Source organism: Somniosus microcephalus, chromosome 29 (assembly GCF_052327205.1).
Source record: "Somniosus microcephalus isolate GS21.2 chromosome 29, FLI_Smic_1.0, whole genome shotgun sequence".
Taxonomy (NCBI): Eukaryota; Metazoa; Chordata; class Chondrichthyes; order Squaliformes; family Somniosidae; genus Somniosus; species Somniosus microcephalus.
In genome coordinates, this window is record NC_141015.1 from 21153512 (window position 1) to 21169690 (window position 16179).

The window sequence follows — 16179 nt, forward strand, 5'->3', positions numbered from 1 at the left end:
AAGCCAGCTACAACTAACCTTAAAGCAGGTTGAGATTACCTTTGCATAACATTGCTTAAATATTATCATAATGAGAACACAATCTGAGTATGGTTATTTTTCAGTTCATGATTAAATATACATGCTATGAAATTATATACTGTCCACTAGTATTTCCTTGTAATAGACTGCAAACTGTCTTTTCATAAACTTGCAGTAATTATGTCACAGTCATGCATCATGTAGAGTGAACATCATCATAGATTGACGTAGAGCGCAATGGCACTTTGGGGCATAGATTGACAGCTGCAGTTAGCAGAAAATAACTAAACCTGAATAGAATCAGCCCACAAATTATTAAACCCTTTAATACATGCAGATTAAGGATACCCAGGAGTCATTACAAGGCAGAAATCTCATCAAAAATAACTGTTATCTACACTGAAAGAAGAGATTATTGCTTTGAAATCACTCCTACATATACATAATTTTAATAATATACTAGCTAATCGCCTGTGGCATTATTCAGACAGCTAAAAAAATGTTTTTCTGTGCCCGCTGATGTCCCTCATTCTTACTACACAAATTCTTTCCGTGTCACTCTCTTTGCCTTTCTGTTTGTCTGCCATTCTGTTTTTGCTCTTTTTTCACACATTCATTGCACTATTTGTCTTTGACTTTTTCCTTCAATCTTTGTTTATGTTCCATTCCTGTGTTGCCAGTTTCTTCCATATTCCTCTCAATCGCTCCATATTTGCTCTGATACATGTTGCATTGCCAATGTAATAAATGTCTACCATGACCATTCCCAGATTGGCTCAGTTGATAGCATGCTTGCCTCAATGTCAGAATGCTGTAGCTTCAAGCCAAACTCCAGGACTGAGGCACATAAATTGTGGTGACACTCCAATGCAGTATTGCGGGAGCTCTGCTTGGAGGAAACGTTAAGCCAAGATCCTTTGTGTCTGTACCAGTGGTTCAGGCAGACGTTAAAGATTCCATTGCACTACTCATAACAAAATTCAGTGAGAAAAAGCCATTCATCGCATCACATCTGCTCCATGTAGAGTTCATGATTATTTTATCACAGATTTCAGTCTCACTCCACCTGCTGATTACTTATATGAAGAAGAACAGGAATCTCTCCCAGTATTCTGGTCAAAATTCCTCCTTCAACCAATACCACCAAAAACAGATGAACTTTCCATTCAGCTCATTGCTGTTTGTGGGATCTTTCAATATGCAAAACGACTGCCACATTTGTCTACATAACAAGTCTCTGCGGTTCAAAGTAGTTCATGATATGTGAAGCAAGTGGAGAGATTTCTTGGAGATGTGAAAAAGCACGATATAAATGCAAGTGTTTTTTTCTTAACTATTTGAAATCCCATACTACAAAAGAAAATTTGAAAATTTTGCAGCACATTTGCACCTGGATTGGCTCAAATATTATATTCAGAAATCAACAACAAAGAACTAAATAAGTGTGGAATGTGCCAAAAATAAAAACTACCAATCAGCAATTTCAAAAACTTCCAATCAAATGTCAACAGCAGCTACAAAAAGCAAGGAGTAGAGGCAGAGCCAATCAAATTGCTGCAAATTACATTGCCTAAATAGAATTATACAGCATAGAAACAGGCCATTCGGCACAACAGGTCTATGCTGCTGTTTATGCTCTACACGAGCCTCCTCCCACCTTAATTCATCTCACCCTATCAACATATGCTTCTGTTCCTTTCTCAACAATCCTTTAGATGACTATTGGATTGTTCACTAAGCCAGGCACTTCTAGAAATAAGACCTGTAAAATAATGGACATGAAAAGTGTCAAAATTGATAAGGAGAGGATTCAACTTGTCTATAGAATCACATGTGAAATGTGTTTAAGAATGTTTTCCATCACAGGGCCTGTGTCTCTCCAAGATGCTTATAGTTCTAGTTCATAGTCGTCCCAGAGTCATCACTAGCAGCTGAAGTGACAACGGCTATAACTCCGAGCAATCAACTGTACCTAAAATTTCCAGTATATCACAGCCTGAGCATATACATTGTGGAAAAGCTTACCTTCATGTAGCAGTATGACAAAGATGATTTGTGCTGTACAACTGGAGTGCAAGAACACAGAGGCTATACCAGTAATTGTGAGTCTGTCTTTCCTAAAGAATTGATAACAAGGTAAAACATGAACTTCGGAATCTTTTTGAAGAACGTTTTGATAGGAAAATTATCTGTGTTACAAAGATACAGAGAGGGAACAAAATACTAAATCAGAACCATATAGGGACAAAGGGAGAAAGAGAGAGAAAAAGACAGAATGAGAAAAAGTGTACCAAATCTTTATATTTTGTATGCTAAATAGTTACAACTTTTTAATTTGTTTATGTTGATAAGTCAAAAACAATTGCTCATGTTAACACATTTACTTAAATGGCTGTGATATTTATTTATGTTCTGCCAGTGGTTAAGGAAAACACAATTTATTTTCCAGGAACCAAGCAAAAAAAAAACACTTACTTCACTGCCTCTGGGGAGCTTTTTTGCAAAATCTTTCAAACTCTTTGTACTGGAGAAGTGTACTTCTTCCCCCACTTCCATAACCCAGTACCACCTCCCATTGCAATAGTGTTATCTGACTCACCATGAGCAACCGTCGGACATCTGCTAGTACATCCATATTAAAATGTTATATGTGTGTACATTTTGTGCTTCACATGGTAGTTGTCGCACTTCGAATTTGCATCACATCATGCCTAAATTGCGCAGATCCCATATTCAGAAAACACCAACAAATCATAACTGAACAATGTTGACTGAAATAATTTCAAATATTCTTTGAAAATGTTTTCGGGTACCATCTTGGATTCTCACTGGGAATCTTGCAATACTGACAATAAGGCTTGTATTACAATAAAGATATTTTTTAAATTACAAGTTATAAAATAAGTGCCTGTACAGTAGCATTTTCTGTGTTAGAAATGCCTGTAAGAATGTTTTTTGTTGGAGGCCTGTGGTTTTGTAAGAAGCCTAGCTCAACATCATGTGGCTTCCGAGAGTTATCAAAGTCAGCTGAAGTGCTTCAACATGGTAGCTCCCACCATGTATCTGGATTAACAATTTCCAATAATTATTTATGACAGACAGCATGATTGGCCATTCACAGCATGTGCCAGGACTTGCTGTAGTTAAGCTCTGCTCCCCCCCTCCTCTACTCCTATGTATTGATTGAAAACTCCAGGGAAACTATATTTAGGAGCATGGGTAAAACTCTGATTTTTTTTAAATATGTTTATTGTGTTAGAATTATTATCGCTAACTGTATATTCTGACCTCGGTGAAGAAAGTAAATGGTGGTCAAAAACAGTGTGAGGAGATCATTTGAGTAACAACAGAAAATGCTGGAAATACTCAGCAGGCCAGGCAGCATCCGTGGAGCGAGAAATAGAGTCAACGTTTCGGGTCGAAACCCTTCGTCAGAAAAGGGTCCCAGACCTGAAACGTTAACTCTGTTTCTCTCTCCACGGATGCTGCCTGGCCTGCTGAGTATTTCCAGCGTTTTCTGTTGTTATTTCAGATTTCCAGCATCTGCAGTATTTTGCTATTATAGATAATTTGAGTAATTTGATTGGGTGGTTTGTGGTACTTCCTGATTAGTGAATGGTAGCTTTGAAGAAAATTGAGGTATTTGATTGTTCAATTTTTTGCTGCTTACTCATTCCTCATTCTGCTTTTTTTTTTGCTCACATTTAGTCAGATTTAACTGGTAACTTAACATTTAAGTGGATATTTGAGCCAAACACAATTATTTTGCCCTATCAATGTGGTACTTTACAAGCGCAACACCTGAGGTGTAGATGCCATGAATTATGATGCCTCTGAGGTAACACTTTCAGGTGTGATGCCTTTGAAAGGTGTTACGAGACAGATCATGCTAGATAGTAAAAATTGTGACTTTCCTAAAGCAAAAGTATCTTCTTATTGGCGCAAATAGTCCATTCATTAAAAAAACAGCCAATCTCCAGATTTCATGCGTTATAGTTCCTTTCTCAAACCCCACTGACACTTTACCAGGCACAAATAGATAGATTTACTATGGAGTTGGTGAAAGAAGTTTTGCTTTTAATCTTTTTTTGTTAGTGACATGGTGTACACAGACAGCCAGATGATAGATGAAGTTAATGTACAGTGACAATTCTCAGTGACGGATTAACAATTTTGCCGTTACCACTACAAGTTAACTGAGTGATAATGTGTAGCAGGTTACCAGAAAACAACACGTTTAATATATATTATATCATTAAAATAATATTGTGCTTTCAATATATAAATCTATTGCCTGAATTAAAAAGGCTGCTATAAACCATTTGAGCTTTATTTTTATCATTTGCAATCTCATCTGAACACTTCAATTAGATTACTGCCTTGAAATAATTTTTAAATTTATATTCAGATCACCTCGGATCAAGAAAAAGATGCTGCAAAATGTGATCAATCCTCATTTTCAACGCATTGTGACCTTTTGAAATACAAATAGAAATCCTGGAAATAAAACTTTTATTTTAGGTTTACTGGCATGCGCATTTTTTCTTTTTATCTCCATGTTACGACTTTTTGATAGCAAACTTTAAAATGATTTACTACTCCGAAAAAAAAAATGTCTTCACTTTTTAGAAGTAAGCTATTTTTTCCCCAGTGACTGGAGCTCACATACATCTCTATTTTATTAGGGCAGGCTAGGGCAAGTAAAATTACAAAGGAGTACTTAAATGCAGCACCACTTGAATTGCAAGCAACAGTACTGTGTTATGGAAATTACTTATTTATTCATTTCGGACTGAGATGAGATGAGGAGAGATTTCTTCACTCAAAGGGTTGCGAATCTTTGGAATTCTCTATCCGAGAGAGCTGTGGATGCTCAGTCGATGAGTACATTCAAGACAGAGATCGATAGATTTTTTGGGGGAAAAATTGGGTTGATTTGCGCCTCTCGTTAGCGCCCGCATCCTCGAGGGGCGCTAACGGGGCGTAAATCCCATAGCGCCCGGGCACGGCACCACTAACGCCTCCCGCAAAATTCAGGAGGTATGGGGCGGTCGATGACGTCATCGCTGTACGCAGCGCCCCGCTCGCAAACTTCACTTGCACCCCCCTGACCTATCGCCGGACGATATGTCCGACAGGGTCAGAGGGCGTTTTTGCAGCGGTGGCGGCGCTGTTAAAAAGGGCCGGTGTCGGGCGGCCATTTTGTTTTGGTCGACTGCGAGCACCTGCCCCTTCTCCTTTTTTCCTCGCGGTACCAGCCGCGATCACTCAGCCACCACTAGATGTTATTTCACAATCTCCATTGGTTTCTCCTGTTTACATATACTGTTATTTTGCATGTTCATGCAAGAACTCAAGTAACAATGCTTGTGTAAACCTTATTCTCAAACCAGTTAAATAATAAATGTTCCTATGCTTAAAAAAAGTTTAGAATCAGCATAATGCATTGAGCAACAATGAACAGTGCAGTCTTAAGGTGCAGTGAACCTGCATTCTTTACATGGACTACACTATCTGAGAAAACATTTTCTATCCTGAATTCCTTTTCTGAAGGCTCAAGTATAGTTCGACAGCCAGCAGTAGCATTCTGGTACCTCATCCACTTGGCCATTCAACATGTCTAACCATAGACAATCATGAGTATGATAACTGACCATAAAGAACCATTGCACACAAGTCTGATCTTGTCCTCACCTGACATTCAGACACTATGGGGGTGAATTTCCTTGGGACTTCCCTTGCTCTGCTGCTGTAACTTTTCAGAAATTCACCCCCTCTCACATTCTAGCAGGGATTACTAGTCAGCGATCAGAAATGGGAACCCTGGCTGATTTATTTGCTCTCCTTATCCCAGGAGAAGTAAGGCCAATTAGAGCATCTTGATCTTGGAATGCTCAACAATGGAAACTTGCATTTATATAGCACCTTTATAGAAAAATATCCCAAGGCATTTCACAGAGGTATAAGGATAAAATGGACACCGTGGCAAAGAAGGCGATGTTAGGATGTTGATCAAAGAGTTGAGTTCTGAAGAGAGTCTTAAAGGGAGATGGAGGGATAGAGGAATGGTGCAAGGGGGAGGGATTCAAATTTCTGGGACATTGGAACCGGTTCTGGGGGAGGTGGGACCAGTACAAAACGGACGGTTTGCACCTGGGCAGGGCCGGGACCGATGTCCTAGGGGGAGTGTTTGCTAATGCTCTGGAGGAGGGTTTAAACTAAAATGGCAGGTGGTTGGGAACCTGAGCGGAGAGACAGAGGAAAGGGAAACAAAGATAAAAGCAAAAGACAGGAAGGAGAAAAACAAAAGTGGCAGGCAGAGAAATCAAGGGGGAGAAATTGGGTGAGTAGCGCCACCTGTTAGCGCCTAAAGAGGCAGTCAGTGGCTGTAGCGCCACTGGCTGCGTCTCCGGCGATATTCAGCAGGGGCGCTAATGGTGGCGTTAGGCATTTGCACTGCGCCGCCACTGATGACATCATCGGTGTGCGCAGCGCCCCATTCGTGCCCCGTTCGCGATATTTGGTAGCGAACGCCGCAGTTGCGCCACTCGCTACCCGCGCCCGGTTCACGGGGCCATACTGTGCCGGCAGCGGCGCAAGTTAAGGTGGAGGTGCGGGGCGGCTGCTTTTTCGGCGGCCGCCTGCCAGCACCTCCGTCCCCGGCCTCCTAACCACCCCCCCCCGCGGCATTGCCGGCTGTTTCCCGAGAGCCCAGCACTTCTCCTTGGTGCCGGGCTCATTTGCCGGCACTCGCGATCGGGGATCGCGCTGTTGCAGGCACCTCCCCCTTAACAGTGGGAGGAAGGCCTGCAGTACCGCAGCGTGCCGTGCCGCAGCATGTGGCGCTGCGGCACGTTGCGCTGCGATAATCAGTTTCAGCGCCCTAAGAGGGACGCGGAGCGCCTCGAGCCTCGCCCCGTGTCCCTCGAGGGGCACTGAAACTGAGTTTCTGGCGATCGGTATCACTCCGATCACTGCGCTAAATCCTGCGCTCAGCCGACTTTTGCGCCCCAACCCAATTTCTAGGCCCAAGGGTTTAAATCAGACATGGCCACAGTAAATAATAATTCTAAAAGATCTAAGAGTGTTAAAAAAACATGCCTGAAGGCTTTGGCCTAGAAATTCGGTGGGCCGCGCCACCAGTTAGCGCCTAAAGAGGGCACTCAGTGGCTTTAGCGCCACTGGCCGCGCCTCCCGCGATATTTAGCGGGGCGCTAATGGCGGCATTAGCCTGTTGCGCTGCGCCGCCACCGATGACGTCATCGGTGTGCGCAGCGCCCCGATCGCGATATTTGGTAGCGCCCGCCTCTGTAGCGCCGTTCGAAAATCGCGCCCAGTTCACGGGGCCTACCTGTGGCGGCAGTGGCGCAAATTAATGTGGAGGTGCGGGGCGGCCATTTTTTCCGGTGGCCGCCTGCCAGCACCTTCATCCCCGGCTGCCTGATCCCCCCCCCCCCGGGCAGTGCCGGCTGTGTCCCGAGAGCCCGGCACTTCTCCTCGGTGCCGGGCTCTTTTGCCAGCACTCGCGATCGCTCATCGCGCTGGTGCAGGCCCCTCCCCCTTAAGAAGCGGAGGAAGGCCTGCAGTACCGCAGCACGCCGCGCCGCAGCGTGTGGCGCTGCGGCACTTTGCGCTGCGATATTCAGTTTCAGCGCCCTAAGAGGGACGCGGGGCGCCTCGAGCAGCGCCCCGAGTCCCTCTTGGGGCATTCAAGATGAATTTCCGGCGGTCGCAACTGCTCCGATCGCAGCGGTAATTCCGGCGCCCAGGCGAGCTTGGCGCCCCGTTTGGGCCTCCACCGAATTTCTAGGCCTTTGTGTCTTAATGCAAGGAGCATTCATAATAAGGTGGATGAATTGGCTGCGCAAATAGAGGTAAACGAATATGATATGATTGGGATTACGGAAACATGGCTCCAGGGTGGCCAAGGCTGGGAACTCAATATCCCAGGATATTCAATATTCAGGAAAGATAGGCAAAAAGGAAAAGGAGGTGGGGTAGCATTGCTGGTTAAGGAGGGGATTAATACAATTGAAAGGAAGGATATTAGCTCTGATGATGTGGAATCTGTATGGGTAGAACTGAAAAATACCAAGGGGCAGAAAACGTTAGTGGGAGTGGTATATAGACCTCCAAACAGTAATGCGGAGGTCAGGGATGGCATCAAACGGAAAATTAGAGAAGCGTGCAATAAGGGCACAGCAGTTATCATGGGTGACTTTAATCTACATATAGATTGAGCTAACCAAATTAGTAACAATACTGTGGAGGAGGAATTCCTGGAGTGTATACGGGATGGTTTCCTGGACCAACATGTCGAGGAACCAACTAGAAATCAGGCCATCTTAGACTGGGTATTATGTAGTGAGAGAGGATTAATTAGCAATCTTGTTGTGCGAGGCCCCTTGGGTCAGAGCGATCATAATATGATAGAATTCTTCATTAAGATGGAGAGTGAAATAGTTGACTCGGAGACTAGGGTCCTGAATTTAAATAAAGGAGACTACGATGGTATGAGGTGCGAGTTGGGTAGGATTGATTGGGGAATGACACTCAAAGGGTTGACGGTGGATGGGCAATGGCAAACATTCAAAGATCACATGGATGAACTACAAAATTTGTTCATCCCAATTTGGCATAAAAATAAAACAAAAAAGGTGACTCAACCGTGGCTAACAAGGGAAATTAGGGATAGCATAAGATCCAAGGAGAGGACATATAAATTGGCCAGAAAAAGCAGTAAACCTGAGGATTGGGAGCAGTTTAGGATTCAACAAAGGAGGACAAAGGGATTAATTAAAAGGGGGAAAATAGAGTATGAGAGTAAGCTTGCAGGGAACATAAAAACTGACTGTAAAAGCTTTTATAGATATGTGAAGAGAAAAAGATTGGTGAAGTCAAGCGTAGGTCCCTTGCAGTCAGAATCAGGGGAATTTATAATGGGGAACAAAGAAATGGCAGACCAATTAAATACATACTTTGGTTCTGTCTTCACAAAGGAGGACACAAATAACCTCCCAAAGATGTCAGGGAACATAGGGTCTAATGGCAGGGAGGAACTGATAGAAATCAGTATTTGTAGGGAAATGGTGTTAGGGAAATTGATGGGATTGAGGGCTGATAAATCCCCAGGGCCTGATAATCTACATCCTAGGGTACTTAAGGAACTGGCCCTAGAAATAGTAGATGCATTGCGGGTCATCTTCCAAAATTCGATAGACTCTGGAACAGTACCCATGGATTGGCGGGTAGCTAATGTTACCCCACTGTTCAAAAAGGGTGGTAGAGAGAAAACGGGGAATTACAGACCGGTAAGCCTGACATCGGTAGTGGGGAAAATGCTAGAGTCCATTATAAAGGATGTAATAGCAGAACACTTGGAAAAAAGTGACTGGATCGGACAAAGTCAACATGGATTTACAAAAGGTAAATCGTGCTTGACTAATCCACTGGAATTTTTTGAGGATGTAACTGGTAAAATAGATAAGGGACAACCAGTGGATGTGGTGTATTTGGATTTTCAAAAGGCTTTCGATAAGATCCCGCATAAGAGATTAGCGTGTAAAATTAAGGCACATGGGATTGGGGGCAAGGTATTGACTTGGATAGAGAACTGGTTGGCAGACAGAAAGCAGAGAGTTGGAATAAACGGCTCTTTTTCCGAGTGGCAGACAGTGACTAGTGGGGTACCGCAGGGATCGGTCCTTGGACCCCAGCTATTCACAATATATATTAATGATCTGGATGAGGGAACTAGATGTAATATCTCCAAGTTTGCAGACGACACAAAGCTGGGTGGGCGTGTGTGCTGTGAGGAGGATACCGAGAAACTCCAGTATGATTTGGACAGGTTGGGTGATTGGGCAGAAGCATGGCAGATGCAATATAACGTGGATAAATGCGAGGTTATCCACTTTGGTGTCAAAAACAGGAAGGCAGATTATTATCTGAATGGCAATAGATTGGGAGAAGGGGAAGTGCAACGAGACTTGGGTGTCCTTGTGCACCAGTCGCTGAAAGTAAGCATGCAGGTGCAGCAGGCGGTTAAGAAGGCAAATGGTATGTTGGCCTTCGTAGCGTGAGGGTTTGAGTACAGGAACAAGGATGTCTTGCTGCAGTTGTACAGGGCCTTGCTGAGACCACATCTGGAGTATTGTGTGCAGTTTTGGTCGCCATATCTGAGGAAGGATGTTCCTTGCCATGGAGGGAGTGCAGCGAAGATTCACCAGGCTGATACCTAGGATGGCAGGAATGACGTATGAGGAAAGATTGGGTCGATTGGGCTTGTACTTGCTGGAGTTCAGAAGAATGAGAGGGGATCTCATTGAAACTTATAAAATTCTAACAGGACTGGACAGACTAGATGCTGGAAGGATGTTCCCGATGGTCGGGGAGTCCAGAACCAGGGGTCACAGTCTAAGGATAAGGGGTAAGCCATTTAGGACTGAGATGAGGAGGAATTTCTTCACCCAGAGTGGTGAACCTGTGGAATTCTCTACCACAGAAGGCAGTAGAGGCCAATTCATTAAATATATTCAAGAAGGAGTTGGATATATTTCTTAAGGCTAGGGGGATCAAGGGATATGGAGAGAAGGCAGAAACAGGGTACTGAATTTGGACGATCAGCCATGATCTCATTGAATGGCGGAGCAGGCTCGAGGGGCCGAATGGCCTACTCCTGCTTCTATCTTCTATGTTTCTATTCTGTAGGACTCGGTATCACACCACGTGACATACAAACCCACCAAGATATCAGATGATCTATTTCCATTTTCAAAAGATGCTCCTAAAGGGAAGCACAGTGCACTGAAGACTGATTGGAGGAATATATATACTTGAGCCCCCACTCGGCTTAGTTCTTCAACTTTGCCACACTGTATGGAGCCACACTTCATTGAGTGGAGGCCACACATTTCCTCTAACCATCTATAATATCCCCATCAAGCTGCTCTTGTATACCGCTTACCAGCTGGTTAAAAGCACCACTCTCGCTAGCAGAGGGAGAGTCAAGGAAACCCGACGTTTTGAGTGGCAAATAATGAACACTGTACAAACCATGCTCCCCAACACAGGCCATGTTCCCCTCACACCCCTGTGCAAGGGGGCTGGTCTTGAAAACCTTACATATTTTGGGGGGGTCCCAGCTACTTGCCTGGCCTGGAATCCACATCCAGCCATGTGGAGTCTGGTGTACCTCACCTCGCTGAGCACACCATCCTCCACAGATATCCCTAGTCCCAACTAAGCCATTGGAGCAGAGGCCCGGCGAAGGAAGTCCCCATCCCTGGCTCCATTCCCCAATGACATTTGCCTTCTAACCGCCAGGCAGAGATTCTGCTCCTTACAAGACAAGTCGGAAACGGCGGGGACCGAGTGTAACCGGGTCTCCACTGTGTTCGGGGAGGTTCCGCCAGTCTCCTTCTGGCGTTATAGCAGGAGATTGGCTGAACCCTAGAGAAATTTCAGCCCCATTATCTATAAACAAAAAAATATAGGCTTCAAAAATATAGGAATTTTGAACATTTTCTGACTAATTACTCAATTAATTAATGGTTTCATTGTTTTATAAATTTGAATGTCAAGTTTTATGTACATTTAAAAGTGAAACAACTAATTTCTTGGATTTTAAACATAACTTTTGACATTTCCTATTTATGTACCAGCTAAATAGGATATTGCTACACAAAATATCCAGGGACAGGAGAAAGGATGTGAGCTCAGTGAATCCTTTCTTTGTGCTGCCTGGCTTTATACAGTTTCCAAGGAACACAAGCTGAAAATGGCCAGTTTCTCATACCCTGTTGCTGAACTCAACTCACTTTCTCACAGGAACCATAAACTCCGCCATATATGCACAATTAAAAAACTTTGAACAAGCTGAGGTTCATTCTGCCATATTCACCTAAAGCATCTGACACATACAATAATAAAAACAAAAAATGCTGGAAATACACGGCAAGTTGGTCCGCCTCGGAAAGAAAAAGACAGATTAATGTTTCAGGAAAGAGATGTTAGCCTGGTCAACTGCATTTCCAGAATTTCTGTTTGATTTCAGATTTCCAGGATTGGCACTTTTTTTTGTTTTTAATCACAGACTTCATCAACTGTCCTCTTCAAATTTGAGAAATGAGATTGTTTTAAAGTATTTCCTAATTTTTAACAATTAACTTTGACATTCTGGTGACAAGGCAGGCTATTTCAGAATGTGCCTCACAGTGCCGCTGTCTATCTTACTCAATGCCAGGATATATATCTGGCTCCCTCAGTACCAGTGTTGTTCGCTTAGTCTCAAGGGTATCTCCCTTAATGCCAGTGCAAGTACCAGAATGTCTCTCTCACACACTATCAGTACCTTTCTTAATGCTACTGCCAGGTTCATTCTCTCTCACTCATTGCCACTGCCAGGGTGTGTTGCTCTCTCGCACATTGCCAGTTCAGGGTCTGTCTCATTACCTACTCTAGGGCCTCACTCTTTTACACACTCTCTCAATGTCAGTGTGCCTCAGCCAATAGCAATGTCATCTCTGAGCCAAAATGTTGCGGGTCTGAACCCACTCCAGAATCCGACTGCGTAATCTAGGCCGACATTCCAGGGCGATACTGAGGGATTGCTCACTGTCAGAGGTGCAGACCTGTGGAACAGAGTATAAGCCGAGGTCCAGTCTAGTGGTTCAGGTGGATGTTAAAGTCCCTTGGTATGATTCAAAGAGGCGAAGGGATTTTCTTGGACCTTCACCAACATTCCTCCCTCGACCAACAACACTAAAAACAGATGACCAGGTAATTCATTTTATTGCCTTTTCTGTGTTTGCTATCTAAGAACAGTCACTGCACTCCAAAAATAAACAGTAGTATGTGATGCAGTGCAGTGTGAGATGTTTCAGAGAGATGTGATAAGATGCTATTCCAATGCAAGTCTTTTTCTTTTCAGTGCTAGAGCCTCTCTTACTCAGTGCCAGTGTTTCTTTCACTCAACTAGGCTCTCTCCCCCATTGCCAATATCTCCCTCACTCAGTGACAGTGCGTGTCCCACTCAGTACCAGGGAGTCTCACTCAATGATAGTCTCACTCATTCAGCATCAGGATCTTTCAATCAGTGCCCATTCCTCTTATTTAGCACTTCTCTCTCAGTAATAGGGTTTTTCTCAGTCAGTGCCAGTATCAGGATCTTACTCACGCAGTGCCAATGTGCCTCTCATTCAGTGCCTTTGTCGGTGCTTCTCTCACTTAGATTCAGGCTCTCTTGCTCACATAAAGGGTTTCTCGTTCATTGTCATGCCTGAGCCACTCACTTACTGACAATACCTTTCTCAATCAGCACAAGGGTCACTCAATGTTAGTGCCTCTCTTGCTCAGAGATTACATAAACTAGGGTTGCATTCCCTGGAATTTAGAAGGTTAAGGAGTGATTTGATCTAAGTTTTCAAGATATTAAAGGGAACTGATAGGGTAGATAGAGACAAACTATTTCCACTGGTTGGTGAGTCTAGGACTAGGGGGGCATAGTCTAAAAATTAGAGCCAGACCTTGCAGGAGTGAAATTAGGAAACACTTCTAAACAGAAAAGGATGATAGAAATTTGGAACTCTCTTCCACAAATGGCAATTGATGCTAGATCAATTGTTAATTTTAAATCTGAGATTGATAGACTTTTATTAACCAAAGATATTAAGGGATATGGGGCAAAGGCGGGTATATGGAGTTAGGTCGCAGATCAGCCATGATCTCACTGAATGGCAGAACAAGCTGGAGGGGCTGAATGCCCTACTCCTGTTCCTATGTGCCAGTGCCAATGTCTCTTACCCAGTGGCAGGATATCACAGCCACTGCCAGTACCGTTGTTTCTCCGACTCAGTACCAGGGTAGCTCACTGCATACCATTGTCTCTTTCACCAAAATCCAGGGTCTTTCACTCAGTGCTGGGATTTCTCTCGCCTCATGTCAATGTGTTTCTCACTCTGTACCAGGGTCTCTTACCTAATGATAGTGGCAATCGCCATTTCAGTGTCTTTCACCCATCCAGTGCCAGCATCTTACCCAGTGCCACTGTCTTTCTCACTCAATGTGAGGACTCATCTTCAGTGCCAGGATGTCTCCTACTATGAGCTAGTGCCTCTCACACTCCATTGCCAATGCTTCTCTCACCAAGTTCCAGGGTCTCATACACAATACCTGGGTCTTGCGCACAGTGGCAGTCTCTTGCCCCAGTGCCAGTGCTTTTTTTATCAAGTGTAAGTTTCTCAAGTTCCAGTGTATCTCTTAATCAATGCAAAAATGTCACACTCAGTGTCTCTCACCCCAGTACAATGTCTCTCATGCGGTGCCAATTTCTCAGCCCAGCAACACTGCAGCTCTTACCTAATTCCAGTTTATCTCTCATTCTAGTGCCAGTATCTCACCCACTGGGTGGTGATTCTCAACCAGTGCCATTCTCTCACCCAGTGCCATTCTTTCTCACCCAGTGCCAGTATCTCTTGCCCAGTGCCAGTATCTTTCGCCCACTGCGTGCTGTATCTCACCCACTGGGTGCCATCTCTTACCCACTGGGCGCTGTATCTCACCCACTGGGTGCCGTTTCTCTCACCCACTGGGTGCCCTTTCTCTCACCCACTGGGGGCTGTTTCTCTCACCCACTGGGGGCTGTTTCTCTCACCCACCAGGTGCGCTATCTCCCCCACTTGGTGCCATTTCTCTCACCCACTGGGCGCCGTATCTCTCACCCACTGGGCGCCGTATCTCTCACCCACTGGGCGCCGTATCTCTCACCCACTGGGCGCCATATCTCTCACCCACTGGGTGTTGTCTCCCGCCCACTGGGCGCCGTATCTCTCACCCACTGGGTGTTGTCTCCCGCCCACTGGGCGCCGTATCTCTCACCCACTGGGTGTTGTCTCCCGCCCACTGGGCGCCTTATCTCTCACCCACTGGGTGTTGTCTCCCGTCCACTGGGCGCCGTATCTCTCACCCACTGGGTGTTGTCTCCCGCCCACTGGGCGCCGTATCTCTCACCCACTGGGTGTTGTCTCCCGCCCACTGGGCGCCGTATCTCTCACCCTCGGGCGGCCGGGCGCGCGCTCCATCCAACCACCGTCAGACAGCTCCGCGCGCGGCGCCAATCAGAGTCAGCCGGCAGGGCGCGAGCCGCATGGGCGGGGCGGGAGAGAGAACTGCGCGGCGCGGCGCGAGCCCTTCCCCCCCCCCAGCGGCGTCAATCAGCGGGGGCGGGGAGAGGGAGAGAGAGAACAGCGTGGCGCGAGTCTCCCCCCGCCCCCCGAACGATTCCTGCGCGAGCCGGCTTTCAAACGATCGCGCCCCGCGAGCCACCCCGCCGAGCCTCGGCTGCTGTAAACAAAAGGAGCCGAGCGGCAGCAGCGCCTCCCGCCCACAGACTGTGCGCCTGAGGGGCCGCCACATTCAGCAACAGTCTGCACACTTCGAAGACAGTCATTGTAGAAGAAAGGAGAGGGGGGAGGGAGAACTTGCAGAAACACCTTTTGTTCCCCCCCCCCCTCCCACATATATCACATATATATCCCCCCTACATATTTTTTGGGGGGTTTTGATTGCAACCTCCCACCCATGTAAACCCACATGCAATGAAGAAGATTTTTTAAAAGCAGCCTTTGGTGCTAAATTTGTTTGGTCCTGGTCCACCTCCCCCCCCCCCCCTCAAAAAATTCTCTCAAAGCAAAAAGTCTCAGAGGAGTTGAGTCAAGAGTAAAATAAAGCGCTCCACTTAATAAGGGCTTTCCACTTACTTATCCAGAATAAAGTACAGGTCGAAGGCTCCGTGGCAGGACGTCTTATCATCGTCTTTGTCCTCTTCCACTTGGCCCAAAGTAAAGGAGCAGAAGGCGGCGAGGAGCAACAAGGCGCCCAGCGCCGCTCTGCAAAGGTTGCTTTCCAAACTCGCCATTTTTCGGGGCATTAAATAATAATAAAGAGAAGAGTCATTCGATCTTCAGCAATCAACTGGAGCCCCAGGGAGATCAGATTGTTTTTTTTTAAATAGCTGGCCAACTTTGCTATTGCTTTCTACACACACACAAAACAAAAACAAAATCCGGCAACGGATTTGCCCCCAATTTGGCGTTGCTTGATCAGCACGCCAGCATGTCCTTTTGCAGTGCAGACTCTGACGTTTCCCTGAGCCCTGCC

General features: G+C 45.4%; 1 protein-coding gene across 1 annotated transcript in view; it reads right to left on the minus strand.

Annotated features, from left to right (window-relative positions):
• Positions 1 to 16179, minus strand: part of antxr1d (ANTXR cell adhesion molecule 1d) — a 116736-nt gene extending 100557 nt beyond the window's left edge. The window contains exon 1 of the mRNA XM_085970347.1: positions 15780 to 16179. Coding sequence (XP_085826473.1) covers positions 15780 to 15949 — 170 coding nt within the window. The 5' untranslated portion in view covers positions 15950 to 16179. The remainder of the gene's footprint in view (positions 1 to 15779) is intronic.